This window comes from Indicator indicator, chromosome Z (genome assembly GCF_027791375.1).
Source record: "Indicator indicator isolate 239-I01 chromosome Z, UM_Iind_1.1, whole genome shotgun sequence".
Lineage (NCBI taxonomy): Eukaryota > Metazoa > Chordata > Aves > Piciformes > Indicatoridae > Indicator > Indicator indicator.
In genome coordinates this window covers 45,251,248-45,270,711 of record NC_072053.1, presented here as the reverse complement: position 1 = coordinate 45,270,711, position 19,464 = coordinate 45,251,248, and the positions used below count along the sequence as shown (strand labels likewise).

Here is a 19,464-nt window from a genome sequence, read left to right as displayed (position 1 = left end):
ATTATTCATTAAAACATGCAAATATCTCTGACATTAGTTTTTTGCTTTTATCTTATTACAGAATTAATGACCTTGGTACAGACCATTTCCTGAGGATTAAGATTAATGTCAGCCAGTGCATCAGGCTATCATCAATTCCCAGCCAGTCATTAATCCCCAGAAAATCCTGTGCCGTATTTGCTTCTGCTTAAGTGCTGGTCTGGCAATCCTCTCTTTACTGAGTAGTGAGCTGAACTCTTCATAACAGCATTGCCCATGTGAATAGGTATGACCTCATCAGAGCTGCTATGTTGGTCAGTCCCCGATCCAAAATATAAGCAACCTGAACATAGATCATGGCAATTATTTTTTTTTCTTCTGAGTCCTGTACCTCAGATACCGTTGTCCTAGTTTTTTAAACACATTCTTGAGTGATTAAAGTGTATGGTTTACAAAAATTTCTTTACATTTTTTAATAGAAGAGGGCTGTTGTTTTGCAGTGGGAGCTGGGGAAGGAAAAACAGGGAAAGTATTTTGTATGAAAGTGTCTACCATGAATAGTAGGCCTACCTTCTCCTTACAAGATAGATATATAGATATATATATATATAGATATATAGATATATATATCTATATATATATATATGTTGCTTTAAAGAATGATTCCTTCAGGATTGTGGAGAGAGGCTTTCCTCTTTGGAGCCTCCTGACGGTATTCTGTTGAAAAGGGAGAGAGGATGCTGGTGGTGAAGTGAGAATTCAGAGCGCCAGTGCAAGCTTAAGCTACCTTGCTTTCCTTTAGCAGGGTACAGGAAGGATGAGATAATTTCCTTATCATGCCACCCCTTTTCTTTCTGCTAATGAGCTGCCACAGGCCGACATCTTCCTCAAGGGAGCATTTAGCTAGATGCTGACTCCCTTGTGCCCTGCTTGACAAGGATATAACTCTTATGTAAATGACATCCACTGCATAAAAATGAACCTGTCATGGCCCAGTCCCCAGTCAGAAGTAACTATCTTTGGCTCTCCTATTCCCACCTCTAGTCCAATTTCCAAAGTGGAGAACTACAGGATGTACTTCTGCAGAAAAGTTGTTGTTTATCATACGTGCTTTACTTAAAAACAAACAAACAAACAAAACAAAACCTGCAAAAGAACCCAACACAAATAATGGTGCATATTATTGGTGATAGAAGCAACCTGTTGCATAAAGCTGAGCTGGTAGTTCTGTCACTTCCTCCACTGAATGCAGAAAAACACAGTACTGTCACTGCCAGCACTGGAGCAGAAACCTCTATTCATGTTTCTCAGGAAAATTAAGTTTTACCTAATCTTAAAAGATTTTATGTAGTAGTGATTTATAATTACTCAATAGATCCTGTTCTGTTCCTAGATCTTAAGAATTTTCCAGCTTTTCCATTCACCTCAAACAATTTGGATTAATTTGCTGCTGCTGCTTGTATTCTTTTCTGAGATGCCATGCAAATGTCAGTGTACCGCAAAGACAGCTGCAAAGGTTGTGTTACCTTCACCCACCTGGCTACTCAGCAGCTTTCAGCGTTTGGTCATGTTTTGCAATACCCTTATGCTCTTGTTTTTCCCTTGGCCTAAGTAAGCTACATGATCATGTCCATGCTCCCTCTCACTGGGAAGGCTTTTCTGCCTGAGATGTTTATTTGTTACGTCCTCAGAGAAGTAAGATCGGGTAGTTCAGCTTGCAACAGTTCTTACCTGGCTTGCAACAGTTTTTGCTTCCTCTTCTGGCCCACCAGGGAAACACATCCCTCTGAGCACTATGCTTAGAGCATTTTGGCTTTCTCCTGTGATGAAGGCTGAAATGTTTGCAAAGAACTTCTGTCAGAGAAGATAGAGGCTCTGTGCCAGACTCACATACAAATTAATAGCAGTTGATTATAATATACTATCTTCCCTTTATCGCTATGCCCTGATACGAAGACAGGAAACCAATAAAGAGGACAGTTAGGTTTACCTTCAAAATTGAGTTATTTCTTACAAAGGCAGATACACCCCCTTTGTGAAGCTAGCTTTCACAGAAATGGGTTGGTTTTTTTCATGTTTTTTGGGAGGAACCTCTTGAATAACAAAATTCAGTTAGTCTAACCTGCTTGTGCAGTTCACATAGAGTAAGTTGTTCAGGACTGTGTCCAGTCATGGGTTTTTGAGTATTTCCACAAGTGGAACTCCACAGTGTTTCTGGGAAAACCATTTCAGTGTTTGACTGTCATTGCAATAAAAGGTGTTTTATTGTGTTTACGGTGGAATTTTCTGGATTTTAATTTGCACCCATTGACTTTCACCCTGTCAATTGGCACTTCTGAGAAGTTGTGTTCCCTCTTCTTCTTTCCCTCCCATCAAGTATTCATACATGTGGATATGATTTTCCTGAGCCTTCTCTACTCCAGGCTGAAAAGTCCAAACTCTTTCAGCCTCTCTTCATATGAGAGATGCTCCCATTCCTTTGTGACCTTTGTGAGCCAGTGCTGGAGGTGTACTGGTGGGTCCATGAGTCTTGTGTACAGGCTAGACCAGGACTGGAAGGGCACATTGCTAGCTCAGCTAGCTCAGCTAACTCTGCACAGTCATTAGCAAGAAGAAATATGTTCCTGGGGAAGATTTGAAGCAAGTAAATGAGACTGGTGAAGCAATGAAGCATATCACTCACTAGTTAGGCCTCCTTTCTGCTTTCTTTACCTTTCCGTTATGGTAGAGACCACCAAAATTATGTTTCTGATTTATGTATGCAGGAACCACTTCATTCTTTTCATATTTTAGGGGTGTTGGTCTTGCGTTTTCTAAAGACAGTGGGTGTACTTCCATGACTGATAGGGTGAGCAGGCTTCCAGGTTTTATCCTATCCACACATATAAAAATGTGCTATGTTATTGTTATATATGACTTGAGGCACAAAGGAACCCTAACAAATTTCTCTCAGAATAGACAGTGCAGTGGCAAAATGTACCTCATTCTTAAGATGGCCTCAAACTCTGCAGCAGTAAGTGTCAGATAGGCTTAAGTTCGGATGGTCCCAAAATACAGAGAGAAGGTAGCACACATTGCTAATTTCACTGATAGAATTTCTAGCTACTTAAAAATTGAAGAACAAGTTTCCCTTTAAAATCAATATCGCTCTTTTTAGGTAGCAAATTTTAAATAATTAAAGTTTCTGATGCTTTTTTACATCTGTTTTTGAAAAATCTGAAATCGTTAGGTTTGGTTTGTGGCAAATGTTACTTTTTGCAACAATATATTGCATCATCTACTCAAGCTGCTACTGCAGACAAAATTCTTGTCTCTCATCTCCATGATATTTTCCAGTGACATCCTGTTCTTCAGACAGCATATTCTTCTTGGGATTCCTTACAGAGTGTGCAAGGAAGACATGAATATTTCAATACAAGTGTGATCTCAGAACAGGGTACAGCTGTCCTGTTGATGCATTTCCTTGCTTAATGGCTTTAGCCTCATTTTAAGTTTCCTCCTAACTCTGAATTTCTGTGTTAAAAATATTAAGAACAAAGAACATGAATAATTGATAAACATGTATGGATCAAGGAAGCATATCAGCTATAAGGGACTTTGTATTGAATTTGAAAGTAAATTATTTCCTTTAATATATTTTCCACATCACAAATAACTTCATCCTCCACTGGATGGTTGGATCTTATGACCAGATAATGAAAGGAATGTATGCTACCCTCATATTATTCTCATTGGACATTCTGAAAACCAGAACAGCTGAAATTTATCACTCTTGGAGTTGTATGAGCCAAGTACCCCACGGTGTCCTCATGCCACAGGATAAGATTTTCACTTCTACAGTTTGGAATTTCCTTTTTGGAAATATTTGAAAAATCTTCAATGATTAATAACCCCTTTAACTTTCAAACCCTTTAACCCGTTTATATCTTCAAAGATAAATAACCCACACAGATGGAAATGTGTGATCCAAGCAGGATCAATTCTGTTAAATATCCGTTTTGTTTTGGTGTTATTACATTCTAGTGAATGTACGACACCTGTCTGCAAGAGCTTGGTGGCAGATGGCACTAAGGTAATTTATGTGTGAAAGAGATGGAATAGGAAACAAAGCCCTCAGGAACAAAGAACAACATGCTTTTCCTAAATTAATATAAAAAATGGTCTACAAATATCAAAAGTGGAGTCTGACACGTATTAGTAATTTCAATTGCTTTATTTTCTGTTACATATATGTGTTAATACCATGCTATTAATCACCTCCTTAAAAATACTTACTTTTTAACTTGGATCAACTGAACTCCTATGCATCCTCTGACAAATTTCTTTTTGTCACCCAAAAAGATTTGCTAGACAATGCGAACTGTAAGAACAACAAAGTAATAGGCAGATCTTGCTTTTGGGTGTTTTGACTATCCTGAGCTGCCCAGGGCTCTACTGATTGTATAAAATTTTAATTATATTTGTAGTCACACTCCAATTTGATAAAATTGCAATAAACTAATTACAGTAAAAGCAGATACAGCTAATAAAATTAGTACTAGGACAAAAACACCTACAATAAAAAACAGACTAAGGACATGTGAGAAAAGAGAACAAGAATAGAAGGCTTGCAATTTAAACACAAGATGAAAGGTGACCACGTGTTTTTAGAGCTTAGATGTACAAAGCATAACATAATTTAGTTAATCCAAATGTACTGCCTTCTGGTCGAAAACCTGAAAGTCTTTATTTATATGACTTTATTTGCTTAGGAGTATTAATAAAGCTACACTGGTAGTAGCATAATCCAAAAAGAAGTAATTCTAAAATGCATGTATTATTTACTGTAGTACTGAGATACAAAAGAGGTCCATTTGTAGTTTCCACTGCAACAGCTCAGTGGCAGAACTTCCGTTTTGCAAGAACTGGCATCTTGAAGGTCCACAAGTGAAAATATAGAGTATGACATTTAATAATAACTTGCATAGTTTGGGTTACCTGGAAGTAGTAGGAGAAAAAGTCTTGTTGAATTTTCAAACATTTCTTTCCTGTCCTCTGCATACCACAGCTCTTCTGGGGTCAGTGCTGGGTAGGATAACGGGCAACAAACTCAGTCTCCCAGTACAGTATTCGTGTTCTTGAAGTTCAGTGGAGATTTTTTTCAATGTATTCCTCTTTCCCCACTCATATCCTTCTTCCTCCCGCCTAGCTGATTTCCAATCATCTTGGTGCCATCAGGGCTTGTCTGTCCAATCACTCCCAAGGGACAGACACTAACACTGCAGCAGTTCTGTCTGGGAAGGAATGGAGGGTTAATCTAACTTGAAAAGAAGTTGTGGAGAAGTGGGATTTGGTCTCTTCTCACAAGTCACATCTGGTAGGACAACAGGAAATGGCCTCAAATTGTGCCAGGGGAGGTTTAGTTTGGATGTTATCAAAAGTGTTCTCAAAGACTTGGAACAGACTTCCCAGGGAAGTGGTTAAACTGCTGTTTCTGGATGTATTTAAAACCATCTCGATATGGTGCTCAAGGATATGGTGTACTAGTGACCTTGGTAGAATTAGGTAATGGTTGGACCCAATGATATTAAGGGTCTTTTCTAGCCATATTGATTCTGTGATTCTGTGTCTGGTCAGCCAACCTCACCATGCTGGGAGTTAACTACCTTCCCTCCCTGTATGCATTAAAAAGCAGAAACTGAAGCTGTAGGGGCAGTGCCTTTGATGTGAATGGGAAACACTAAATAAAATTTATGTCACATGACTGACGTGCCTGTGCTCAGATTATTACAATATTATCCATTTCCTATTCTTCTGCTACAGTTCCATATGGTATTTCTATTTTCTCATTAAATCTAGGCCAAATAGCCCCATTTTTCACATGCATTTTAACAGGCTAGAGGTCTTCTAGTTTCATCACAACGCACTGATCTCCCATGTTTCTCTTTCAAATTATAAAATCCAATTTGCTGTTCTGTATTAGACCTGAATGGAGCTTAAAGGTGGTATGTATTTTTACTCCTCAGGAGCATACCATATTATGGTTTGCTTGGTCAGTACTCAATACAATTTGAATTTTCCACTGCTCTGCCCCTTCTATGACAGTATGATAGTCAGTTACTTTAAATTTGAAGATGTGTTGAAGGTCACAAGCATGGTGCATTTTCACACAGTTCTCTGTGGCAGGATAGAGGTGGAAAAATCCTCCCCTTGCAGCAGTTTGTGTTCTCCAGGGAGCAGTGCTTGCAACACCATGCAAACCTTTGGTCCACACTTGATGAGGATGGAACAGTTATTTTTTTTTCTTCTAGGCAGTTACTTCAGAGTAGGGTACTGTCCTGAGCATGCACATTCATCCTGTACACAGAGTGGGTGGAACCAGACGGAGTTCATCCTTGCCTATCTGGACAGACTTGTAAGTGTAACTTTGGCAATCTGATCTGGTTGAAGATGTCTCTGCTCACTGAAGGGGCATTAAAGGTCCCTTCCAACTCAAATCAGCCTGTAATTCTGCAATAACACATACATATTCCCACAGCACTTACAGTCGATTCCAGATAGAACATAAGTACTCACAAGAAAGTTAAGAGGTTTATGGAGTTTGTAAAAGGTAGAAGTCAAAATTAAGATGAGTTTCACTGCGAGGAAATTATTTCAGAAGGATTCTTCTGTTTTAAAAATCAAAATGCATCATATCTGTCAGTTGGCAGGATTTTTTGTATTTTGCCTCAAATAAATATAAATGTATTAAAGATCTAATGGAAATTAGGATTCTTATTTTACACCTTTAATGTTAATCTCTACTAGATTTTTACAAGTTTTTAGCACTGAGAGTTCTTTGTTTGTAATCTACCATCATTAATGAAATAAAATAAAGCTTAATTCCAGTTTAGCTTGGATAGCTACTACAACTTATCCAGTGTGACTTTTGAAGCAGCCTTCTTTTTTTTTTTTTTTTTAATGGATTAGTCTCTGATCATCTAATTGAATTTTCTTATGACGGCTAGAAGACTGTCAGGAACCTACTAACTGTCAGAGTTACATGTGAAACCTCACACAAAAATTCTCTCCAATACTCAGTTAGGCTTCATGTTTACAATCTTTTTATTAATTATTTGATTGCAGTTCATGGCTGCATGCTCATTCACAACTTACGAATTTTAAGCCCTTACACTCATTTTATTTATCCCTTATATCTTGTGTATTCAGCCTTTTGGTAAGTTGTGTTTATGGGCATTGAAAACTCAGAAACTTTTCATTTACCAGTACGCCCAAGTCCTTGGCAGGGCTGCCCTCAATCCCTTCATCCCCTAGCCTGTTTTGGGGGTTGCTCCAACCCAGGTACACTTAGTCTTGTTGAAATTCATGAGGTTCACACAGGCCCACTTCTCAAGCTTCTTCAGCTCCCTCTGGATGGCATCCTGTTGCTGAGGCATATCAACCGCACCACTCATCTTGGTATCATCTGCAAGCTTGCTGAGGGTGCAGTTGATCCTGCTATGGCATTGGTGTAGACATGAAGTTGAGCTCACGGTACGGAGAATTCCCGGTCCTCTGTCCACCTGACTAAACGTGACAACTTAGAGGATACTAGGCAATGGCAACAAGTTCCCCAGTAACTACCCCACCTTCCCAAATGCCCTTGCAAAACAGATACCAAGCTCTTCAAGAGGAAGTGAATGGTGGTAAGGATAATAGGCTACTAAGCTTGTAGTTGTTGCTGAGGTTTAGTCAGTCTACATCTCATATCAAAGCCTCTTCAGTAAAGAGTAAAAGATGCACTTCTGAAGGGTGTGGAAGGCCTGATATACAGACTGGACCCATTTCTTAGGGAAGTCTGCTGCTTCCCTTGGGCGCAGCTTAAGCATATAAGGAGAAAGCTTCCTTCCATAATACAGCCCTCATATTATGATCCACTATGGATCTTTCAGGTGATGAAGTAGTAATAAGAAATCCAAGGGCAATGAAGAGGTACTTCAGAGCCTTGAAACACCTGGTTAGGGGATCAGAGGCACAATTAGTGTTCTCATCTATCCCTCCAGCTGCAGGGAAAGATGAGGGAATAAACAGGAAGAGTCATCATCTCAATGTCTCAATCTGAGCCTTGTGTCACTAGCAGGACTTTGGGTTCTTTAATCAGGGATTGATTACAGGACACTAGGCCTGTTGGCAACTTATGAGATACACCTGACTCAAGAGGGGAAAAGGATACTAGCCCAGGAGCTAGCAGGACTCATTGAAAGGCCTTTAAACTAGATTGGAAGGGATTAGGACACAAAACTGGGCTTGCTAGAAATAAGCCTGGGGCCAGCACACTCAACCTTTGAAGTGTGCTGTGCTAGCAAGGTCTTTTGGTCTGCCATGTCAGTGGATGTAGAGAATGGAGATCCCCAGGGCAGCAAAGATGGAATGGTTATTGATGTGTTAGTAACCACAGGAGCTCCTGAGAACATCTGGGTAGGAATTAGGACTTCTCCCTGCAAAAAAGGTGAAGAGACTGTTACACCAGCTGAAGAACATCTACACTAATGTGTGCAGCATGGGAAGAAACAGGAAGAGCAGGAAGCCATTGTGCATCAGGAAAACTATGATATAGTGGCTGTCACAGAAATGCAGTGAGATGTCTCACACAACTGAAGTGCTACAATCAACGTCTACGAATTCTTCAAAAGGGATAGGCAAGGAAGGTGAGGCAGTGGGGTGGTCCTATATGTCAGGGGGTATTTTAACTGTCATGAGCTTAATGGTGGTGGTGATGGGGTTAAGTGTTTATGGGTAATAATCAGGGGGAAGGCCAACAAAGCAGATATCTTTGTGGGAGTCTGGTACAGACTACCCAACTAGCGTGAAGAGAAAGACAGATATCCTTTAATCACCTGGGAGAAGTCTCACAATTGCTAGCCCATGTTCTCATAGGGGATTTCAACTTTCCTGATTTCTGGAAATACAACACAGCAGAGAAGGAGCAGTCCCAGAGATTCCTAGAGATTGTGGAGGATAACTTCCTGTTGCAGCTGAAAATGGACCCAACTAGGCAAGGTGCCCTGATGGAACTGCTGTTTGCAAACAGAGAAGAGCTTGTGGATGATGTAATGTTTGGGGTTTGTCTTGGGCACAATGATCATGAAATGATAAGAGTTCTTGATTGTTAGAGAACTAAAGAGGCAGGAGTCCAGCAGGCAGACTTTGGCCTATTTCAGAGGCTGCTGGACAGAGTTCTTTGGTAAGCAGTCCTGAGGGGCCAAAGAGTCCAGGAAGGCTGGACATTGTTCAAAAGGGAAGTCTTAAAGGACAGGAGCAGGTCTTCTTCATGTGTTGGAAGATGAGTCAGCAGGGAAGAAGCCCTGCCTGTTTGAGTGGAGAGGTTTGGTTGCAACTCAGGGGAAAAAGGAGAGTTAGGGTTGTTAGAAGAAAGGTTGGGGCACTCAGGAGGACAACAAAATTTTTATGAGCCTAAGCAGAGAGAAAATTTGAAGGACCTGAGCCCAAGTGGAAATTAATCTGGCTTCAGATGTTAAAGATAAGAAATGCTTCCACAAATATATTAACTACAAAAGGAGGCCTAAAGAGAATCTCTATCGTTTGTTGGATGAAGAGGGTAAGAAATGAGGAAAAGGCTGAAGTACTTAATATCTAATTTGTCTCATTCCTTAGCAGTAACACCAGTTGGTCACTCGATACCCAGAACCCTGAGCTGGAAGATAGGGAGCAGAATGAAGCCTTCAAAATCCAGAAGGAGATGGTTAGTGACCAGCTGCACAAGTGTATGGGACCAGATGGCATACACTCAGGAGCACTGAGGGAGCTCCCTTTCCAACATTTATCAGCAGTTCTGCCTAACTGGGGATGTACCTGCTGACTGGAGATCAGCAAACATGATGCCCGTCTACCAGGAGAGCCAGAAAGAGGATGTGGGGGACTACAGACCTGTCAGTCTGACCTCTGTGCCTGGGAAGGTCATGGAGGAGATCATACTGAGTGCCTTTATGCAGGATGTGCAGGTCAATCAAGTGGTCTGGCATTGGTTCATGAAGGGCAGGTCCTGCTTGACAAGCCCAATGTCCTTCTATGACAAGGTGACCTACTTAGTGGATGAGGGAAAGGCTGTGGATGTTGTTTATCTGTTCTTCAGTAAAACATATGACACTGCCTCCTACAGCATCCTCCTGAAGAAACTGTCTCAGATGGGAGGATACTTTGCTGGGATAGGAACTGGCTGGATGGCTGGAGTGGGCCCAGAGGAAAGCAACATGACTGGTGAAGGGAGTGGAGGGAAAGTCTTGTGAGGAGAGGCTGAGGGAGCTGGGGTTATTTAGCCTGGAGGAGACTCAGGGGGGACCTTACCACACTCTAAAACTACCTGTGGGGAAGTTGTAGTAAGGTGGGTGTCAGGGTCTTCTTCAAGGCAAAATGGCATGGTATGAAGCTGCACCAGGGGAAATTTAAGTTGGATGTTAGGAAGCACTTCCTCATGGAAAGAGTAATTAGGCACTGGAACGGACTGCTGGGGGGTTTGGTGGAGTTGCTGTTTCTGGAGGTGGTTAAGGAAAGATTGGATGTGGCACTTAGTGACATGGTCATTATAGTCAGTGTGGTGGTGTTAGGTCATAGGCTGGGCTTGATGATCTCAGAGGTCTATTCCAACCTCAATAATTCTGTGATTCTGTGAAAGAGTGGTGGTGAATGGAGTTAAATCCAGTTGGCAGATGCACACAAGTGGTGTGCCCAAAGGCTCAGTATCCAGTTCTGTTTAATATCTTTATCAGCAGATGACACTAAATCAAGTGTGAGCATTGATGTGCTTGAGGGTAGGAAGCTCTGCAAAGAGATCTGGACAGGCTGGATGGCTGGGCCACAGTCAACTGTGTGAGATTCAACAAGGCCAAATACCAGGGTCTGCACCAGGGTCACAACAACCCCTTGCAATGTGACAGGCTTGGGATAGAGTGGCTGAAAGGCTGCCCGGTAGAAAATTACCTGGGCTTGTTGACTGATAGCCAGCTGAACATGAGCTAGCAGTGTGCTCAGGTAGCCAAGAAGGCCAACAGCATCCTAGCCTGTATCAGGAATAGTGTGGCCAGCAAGACCAAGGAAGTGATTGTCCCCCTGTACTTTGCACTGGTGAGGATGCACTTTGAGTAGTGTCTTCAGTTTTGGGGCCTTCACCACAAGAAACACATTGAGTTGCTGGAGCATGTCCAGAGAAGGACAATGAAGCTGGTGAAGGTTCTGGAGAACAGGTCTTATGAGGAGTGGCTGGGGGCACTGGGGTTGTTGAATCTGGAGAAAAGGGAGGATGAGAGAAGGCATCTTCACTGGAAGGGTTATCAAACACTCGAATAAGCCCCCAGGGAGATGGCTAAATCAGCATTCCATTTAAAAGTGTGTTTAAAGACTCCAGCTGTGAGACCTGGTGGACAACAGGATGACCAACATGGGTTTAGAAAGGAAGGTCTTGCCTAAAGAATCTAATCACATACTGATTGAGTGACCCACCTGGTAGAAGAGGAGAAGGCTATTGATGTGGTCTACCTAGACCTCAGCAAAGCCTTTGACACAGTCTCCCACAGCGTCCTTTTGGAAAAGCTTGCAGCCCATGGCTTGCACAGGTGCACTCTTCACTGGGTTAGAAACTGGCTGGATGACCAAGCACAGAGAGTGGTTGTGAATGGTGCAGCATCCAGCTGGTGTCCAGTGCCCAGGGGTGTCCCCCAGGGATCAATACTGAGCCCAGTTCTATTCAACATCTTTATTGATGACTTGGATGACACCAAGCTGGAGGAAGTGTGGATCTGCTGGAGGGTAGGAAGACACTTCAGAGAGACCTGGACAGGCTGGGTCGAAGGGCTGATGCCAACAGGATGAGGTTTAACAAGGCCAAGTGCAGGGTCCTACACTTTGGCCACGATACCCCCATGCAGGACTGGGGGATGCGTGGCTGGAGAGCAGCCTCGCAGAGAGGGACCTGTGAGTGCTGATTGGCAACCAGCTGAGCATGAGCCAGCAGTGTGTCCAGGTGGCCAAGAAGGCCAATGGCATCTTGGGTTGTGTCAGGAATAGTGTGGCCAGCAGGACTAGGGAAGTAACTCTGCCCTGTACTCGGCACTGGTGAGGCCTCACCTCGAGTTCTGTCTGCAGCTCTGGGCCTCACACTTCAGGAAGGATACTGAGCTGCTGGAGTGAGTGGGTCCAGAGGAGAGCAATGAGACTGGTGAAGGGGCTGGAGGGAAAGTCTTATGAGGAGAGGCTGAGGCAGCTGGGGCTGGTCAGCCTGGAGGAGGGGAGACTCAGGGGGGACCTTATCGCACTCTGCAGCTACCTGGAGGGAAGTTGTAGTAAGGTGGGGGTCAGGCTCTTCTCCCAGGCAACTCGTGACAAGACGAGAGGGTGTGACTTGAAGCTGCACCAGGAGGTTTAGGTTGGATGTTAGGAAGCACTTCCTCACAAAGGGTGATTAGGCACAAGAATGGACTGCCCAGGGAGGTGATGGAGTCACCATCACTGGAGGACTTTAAGAAAGGATTGGATGTGCACTTGGTGGCATGGTTTAGCTGATGTTGTGGTGTTAGGTCATAGGCTGGACTTGATGATCTCAGAGGTCTCTTCTAGCCTCAATACTTCTGTGATTCTGTGACCACAAGAGAAAATTGGGCCCTTGTGTCCAAGAAGGCCAATGACATCCTGGGTTGCATCAAGAAGTGTGGCAAGCCGGTTGAGGGAGTTTATCCTCCCCCTTTCCTCTGCCTTGGTGAGACCACATCTGGTCCAGTTCTGGGCTCTCAGTTTCAAGAAGTGCAGGGACTTGCTGGAAAAGGGCTGTAAAGGTGATTAAGATTCTAGAGTATCTCTCATATGTGGAAGGCCTGAGAGAATTGGGTATTTTTAGTCTGGAAAAGAGAAGATTGAGGGTGGATCTCACAAATGCTTATAAAGGCTTAAAGGGCAGGTGTCAGGAGGGTAGGACTGGGCTTTTTTCAGTAGTGCCCAGCAGCAGGACGAGGGGTAAGGGGCACAAACTGAACATCAGTTTCTTCTCATTTAAATGAGGAGAAATTTCTTTAAGGGTGGTAGAGCGCTGGAAAAGGCTGCCCAGAGATCTGGTGAAGTCTCCATCTCCAGAGACAGTCAAAACCCACTGGATGGGTTCTTGGTGACCTTCTCAAAGCGTTGGCAGGGGAGTTGAATCTGCAGAGACCCCTACCATTCTGTGGTTCTGTGATTCCATTATGCTAAGGGACATGGTTTAGCACCAGACTGAGTAGAGTTAGATAATTTTGGACTCAATGATCTCAAAAATCTTTTCCAGATGAAGGAATTCTATGGTTCTATGATCCTATATTAAAAAATGCTGGTTGCAATAATGACCTCTGAGGAACACACTGTTCTCCATCTATACATTGAACCACTGTCAAGCCAATTCCTTATTCACCAAACAGTCAGTTCATCAAATTCATGTCTCCATTTTAGAGAGAAGGATGTTGTGGGCTGCTGTGTCAAAGACCTTACAGAAGCCAAGATAAACATCCGTAGCTCTTTCCTTGTCCACTGATATATTCACTCCATCATAGAAGGCATCTAGGTTGGTCAGGCAAGAACTGCCCTTGTTGAAGCCATGTGCTGTCTCAAATGTAATCTGAAATTACAAACAATTTAGCACTGTTGACTAACAACTTTATTCTTGCTGTTTGCTTTGATATGGTGCGACACCTTCATACACAGTGATGAGCAGTAGGTAATAAGGCAAATATTGTTGTAATCCTTCAGGAATGTCAAACAGGATTATCAGGAACCATCTGTTTTCTTCTAGTGTAAAAATACACAAAGGGAACAAATTAATTCAATGACTGACACCATTGAGGATCAGCTGTTAATCCACATCTCTGCATCCTCTTTGTTACATGCAAAAAGCAGGGTTGCAGGTACTGGCTGTCAGCCAGTCTGTCTGCTGTGACCACCCTGTGGGAGCTGCATATAATGTTCATAAAACTGGAATTACTTAATTTTAGTAGTGTTGGATCTGGGGGGTATTTTTTCAAGTACCCTTTGTCATAGTATTTCAGATTTCCAATTCCATTTAAAGTAAGTTTCTTTTAAAAGCTGAGAACATTTTCCAATATAATTTTTTTTCCAGACAATATTACAGTTCAGTTTGAATTGACAGAATCATATTGAACAGAATCTTACTATAACAGGAAAATTTTAAAACCAGATTTAGTCCAAAATTTACAGCAAAGGGTTGCAGGTACTGGCTGTCAGCCAGTCTGCTATGACCACCCTGTGGGAGCTGCATATAATGTTCATAAAACTGGAATTTGGAGGCAGGACTGTATAGAGTCAGGCCTTGCGTGCTGCTGAGCAGCACTGATCCGAGTAATCTTGACATCCACAAAATAATTCATGTGAGTACATACAGCTGACGTTTTCTGGCATCGTCAATGTGCACTGCAGTTAGTGAGCTGCTGATTGTATAAAATGTTCTGCACTGAATATAGGGCTAGAAAAGCTTTAAGGAACATAATCTCTCCAGCAAGATTAGAGTTTTCCTGGAAATAATTTTATGAACTGTGAGAATTAACCTAGTTTTATCCTTGGCATGTTGAATTACCGGGGTTCCTGGAACATGATTAACATCAGCGTCATACGCTCTCATGCATCTCCCTGTTCCTTTGCATTCTCTGTAAGGTCAGAGCCTCCTTTATTCGTTACTGTTTGTCTTGTATCCTGCATGTGCTTTCATTTCTCTGATTACTCTTGGACTCCTTTTGGCATCTGTTTTCTACTCATGTCCTCACCCCAGGTTCTACTAAAGCAGACACCAAGGCAGAGGTCAATGAGAATAAGTTTAAACAAAGGTGCTGGCCATAGAGTCGGCAGATACTGAGCCCCAGGTAAGCCACATGTGGTCCCAAATGCTGTGTGGAGGGAAGTTTGTATTGAAGTTACTGGGAGCTCTTCCCAGGTAAGGAATACAGATCTTTAGGACTAATATCAAGATGGTAGCCCAATAGCTTCTTTTATATTAAAGAAGCTACAAAAATAATATTGCAACACTAAGAACATTTTTACAAAAAAGCTTATGTATTGCATATAATTACAAAACATTAAACTGTTTTTAACTTGCATCTTTCTTTTAAGAGAGACTTAGAGTAATGTCATATTCTACTGGGCATACTTATGTACAAGTAAGACACTTTAGATGAGCAAGAATATGTCAATATTTGTAATTGGTTTTGATAAAGTATGTCTATGAAAAAAAACATTACAATTCAGTCTTAACTGTTTTAATAATTTAATGGTGATCCAGTAACATGGCCATAAAGTTTTCACTCTTTGTGGAAAGAATATTCATTTGGTAGATTCAGGTATCTGCCTGCAAATAAGCATTTTTTAAAAAAGGATCTTTCAAAGCATCAGATTTGCATACCACCACAGTATTTTATAGCTAAAAATTAATAGGCAGGCCCCTATTGAAATTCACCTGTGTGGAAAAGTACTGAGAGATAATGAAGTGCATCTGCTGAAAACAAAAAATAATTGTACAGTATTTCTACATTTAATTGCTTAAGCTTGTTCATAAACATGAAAAAAGAATACCTCCAAAGAAGATGGCACTACCAAACTGTTAAGATCCATTTTTCAATAACTACCCTTTATGAAAGGTTGGTTGCTCAGAAGCTCAGTTGTAAAACTTTACATAAAATTGCGAATTAAATAATCCACAAAATCCTTCTTGTGCTTAATTTCTCTGTGCCTGTTTTTATAGACCTGCATTAGTTATTTTATTTATATGTATATTTACATGTATGCCAACATTTAAGAAAAAAGTACTGTAGGAAATGAGGTGTAAAGCAACATCTAGAGAAAAAAGGCGAGTTCATCCAATATCATATCAGGCAAAAATAGTAGGCCTAAAAGATCTGGAGATCTCTGCATTCCTTTCTTTTCTTTGTCCTGCATAATGCAATATATTCAGCTCTATTTAAATATTTAATCAATTTAGGTCTCATACCATCTAATGAAGTGAGCAGGTTTTTCTTCTGATTTCACAAGTGATGAGAATGTGGTTAAATACAGTAACCTCTCTAAAGCAAATCAACATCCGCATTGATATCAAAATAGTGTTTGTGAGGCAGAATTATAAAGAGTTCCTTGGACAATGTTTTGAGATTTTTTTAATTTGGATGGCTTGAGTATTTTAGTATCTGACTTAGGGAATGTTAAAAGATCTTATTTTCCAACACTTCTGCTGATGAGGTCAAGGTTTATTATATTTTCCCAAATGCAGAGGACACTAAAGTGGTGATCAGCTTGAAAGGGATGAATTTTAGATTTCAGTGCTTCTCCTGCATCTCACTTTAGCAAGTTATTTATCTAAAGCCAGTGACCTGTGAAATTTCAAGGGGGGTAGGCATTGCCATTTCTGTAATCTGTGTTTCGCTGTCCTGCAGAAGCTTTGCATAATCACTGTTTGAGTTTATGAAGCACATGCAAAAAAGTGTACATTTCTTGAATGTCTGCTGGTTCCTTATCTCTGTGTCTTTTACTGTGATGTTGTAGAGCTTGGATCATATGGAAACCTAAAATATTATGACACAATGACTGAAGAAGGTAAGAAATGCTTTAGAATTGTTTGTGTCAGCTTTTCTTGAAGCCCTTTAAGAGCCTCTTATGTATTTACTTTTTCCTCCATTTTTCATTTTCTCCATTTTCATAGTAACTCCTTTTTGCATGTCTTCATTGACAGCGTGATCAGTTATGGCTCTTTTTTTCAGGTTTTGTTTTCAGCATTTCAGTTTTGCTATTTCAGATAAGGAAATACAATGGAATGTTTTTATTAAAGAGCATACATACAAAACCACACAGCGTGGCACAGCATAACATAAATTGTAGCTGCTTATTTTATGCCATGTTTTATATAGCATTCAAGAAAGTGAATTAATTTATGGATGCTCATAGCACTCGTTTTGAGAACAATTATTCTGTGAATTCAATCTTATTCAAAAGTAATGAGTAGACTGAAAACTAGACATAACTATTTCTGGGTTATTAATTGTGCACTTAATTGCAGTGCAAAAGGTATATAATTTTGAATTCTGATTCTAGGAATACAAGATGGAAACAATTTGGATCTGAATCAGGACCCAGTGAAGTCTTGGGAAATGTTTCTGCTGGTTCAAAAGCCTTGCAATTTATTATACTAATTCAGGAAAGTAGCTAAATTTCCAGCACATGCTTTCTGTCCCAGTGTGGTCAGCATTTCTATAACTTGGACATTTCCTTTAACTGAGGCCTGATTGTCTGTAGGATCGAGGCCACTTATCCATCTCTATGACTATAATCCAGATAGATGGGTTCATTAATTTTCAGTTTAGTAATTAATGACCTGTGTGAGGATGGAAATAAGCTTGAGGCTTGTAGAACAGGTGGCCATCTATTCCTACTTACTTTTAATATTGGAGATATAAGGGAAATAGCTGGATTTTCTTCTTAAAAACACAAGGTATTTTCTATTTTAGATTAATCTTGTAGCTAAAAAGGTTTTAGGAAAATCTTCATTATATGACTTCTGACTATTGCCCATTTTCTCTATCTGCTGTTGATACTCACATCAGTCATACTATGCTTGGTTGATACTCACATACGTCCATACTGTTCTTGGACTGGCTCTAGGAGACAGTTCTTTCTCCTTTGTGCCTGGTGTTAGAAGATGAGTAGCAGATGTGAGCTCTTAGAATGCTCTTGCTGCTGTCCATTGCCCAGATTGCTCATCTGATTCGCAGAGATGACACCAATATAACATGTCTGAGAGGAGATATTAATAGCTGAACAGTGATGTCTATATGTTTAAATACACCTCTGAAGCACCTGAAATGATTCATTAACCCAGGCTATTCAGACACAGCTACTGGAGCTGTGCATTTTGCAGTATGTCTCATCTCAGTTTTCATTGAATCAAGATGTGAAGGTCGTTTCTCATTGTAGCATCAGAGTTGGGTATGTTGAAGTTTTTATTCTTTATGCTGAAGTATTAAATCTGTCAGTTCAGAAGTAATTAGTACATTAGTAGCCTTCTGATTTTCATGCATATCCTATTGACAGTTAAATGGAAAATACCCATGCCTGGGGCAGTGGTGGAGTCCCCATCACTGGAGATATTTTAGAGTTGTCTAGATGAAGTGCTTAGAGACATGGTTTAGTCAAGGACTTGTCAATGTTTGGTTAATGATTGGGCACAATGACCTTAAAGGTCTTTTCCAATTCAGGCAGTTCTGTGATTCTGTATATATCAATACTGTGTCTATTCTGCAGTAATGCTGTTAGTATTCAATGTCATTTCATAAAGCACTCCCCATGCTGTAGCAACAGCATAAATCCAGTAGCTAAAATAAGAAATGAAGCATTTGTGTTATGTTTTCTCTCTTTTTTTTTTTTTTGACTGAGCTTGATATACATTTTGTACAGAAAGTTCATCACAGGAACATGTAAACCCAGTTACAAATAGCACATCCTTATTTCCAGGTCTACTCAAAGTGGAAATAGGCAACAAATCTTTCAGTCCTCCAGTGGAAGAACTGTTCTTCTGTGCTTGCTAATACATCAGACCAGTCAGAGGCAAAAATTAGTGGTAAGGTCATGATACAATGCCTGATCAGATATAGCCTAATGGCTCCAATGATATCTATTGTGTTGTTGGGTCCTATTTTGTATGAAAGTGACTTTAAAGTAGTTGTAGATTAATTGGGCCCAACTGCAAGAGAAAATACACTCTACCAGATGGTAAGAGACCCTCATATTAATCTTGTGATGTCAAGTAACCCCCACCAACAGCCTACAATGTGACAAAACTGAGTATATTTTCATTTGATACTTCTCTGGCATTTTAAAATTAAAGGGAAAAGCACATCAGGTAGATTTCTGGAACTGATCAGTTGTCACACGCTATTTATTTTCCACGACTGACCATGAGCAGGACTAGTAGGTGCAGTGTAGACTGCGGAACAGCAATAGAGTTGACGTCTTAAGACTTATGAAAGCTTGGCTTTCATACATATATAATACGTATTTGATCAGACACTGAAAGCTCAGCAAATTGTAGAATCTTGAATTTTCTAAAAAAAACTGAATTTCTGAAGATAAACTGGTTTCCTATCAATTCAAAGGATTTTCTGACCCAGAAAATCTATAGCCTGTGATTTAGGGTTCAGAGGATTGGCTTTTTAATATATCCTTGATCAGGAGCAGAATCTCAGACAAGTGATGCTAGCTGGAGTTACTCATACACATCAAGGCATATTTCAGTTACACAATAATGATTTATTTGCATATATTCAAATAAAAACAATTTAATTTTAAGCCATCTTCTTTGCTAGTCACCTGGCCTTGATCTTCTGTTCATTTTGCCTCATTCTTTGTAAAGTGAGTTGAAAATTCTCGGAGTTCAGCAAATCTAGATTAATTAGGAATTTTTCTATGATGATTTTTCCTATTTTGGATCCATGCAATCAA

General features: G+C 40.7%; 1 protein-coding gene across 1 annotated transcript in view; it reads left to right on the top strand.

The window, feature by feature from the left end:
* Nucleotides 1-19,464, top strand: part of SLC24A2 (solute carrier family 24 member 2) — a 110,836-nt gene that overhangs the window by 61,509 nt on the left and 29,863 nt on the right. The window contains exon 4 of the mRNA XM_054397834.1: nt 16,516-16,566. Within this exon, the coding sequence (XP_054253809.1) occupies nt 16,516-16,566 (51 nt within the window). The remainder of the gene's footprint in view (nt 1-16,515; nt 16,567-19,464) is intronic.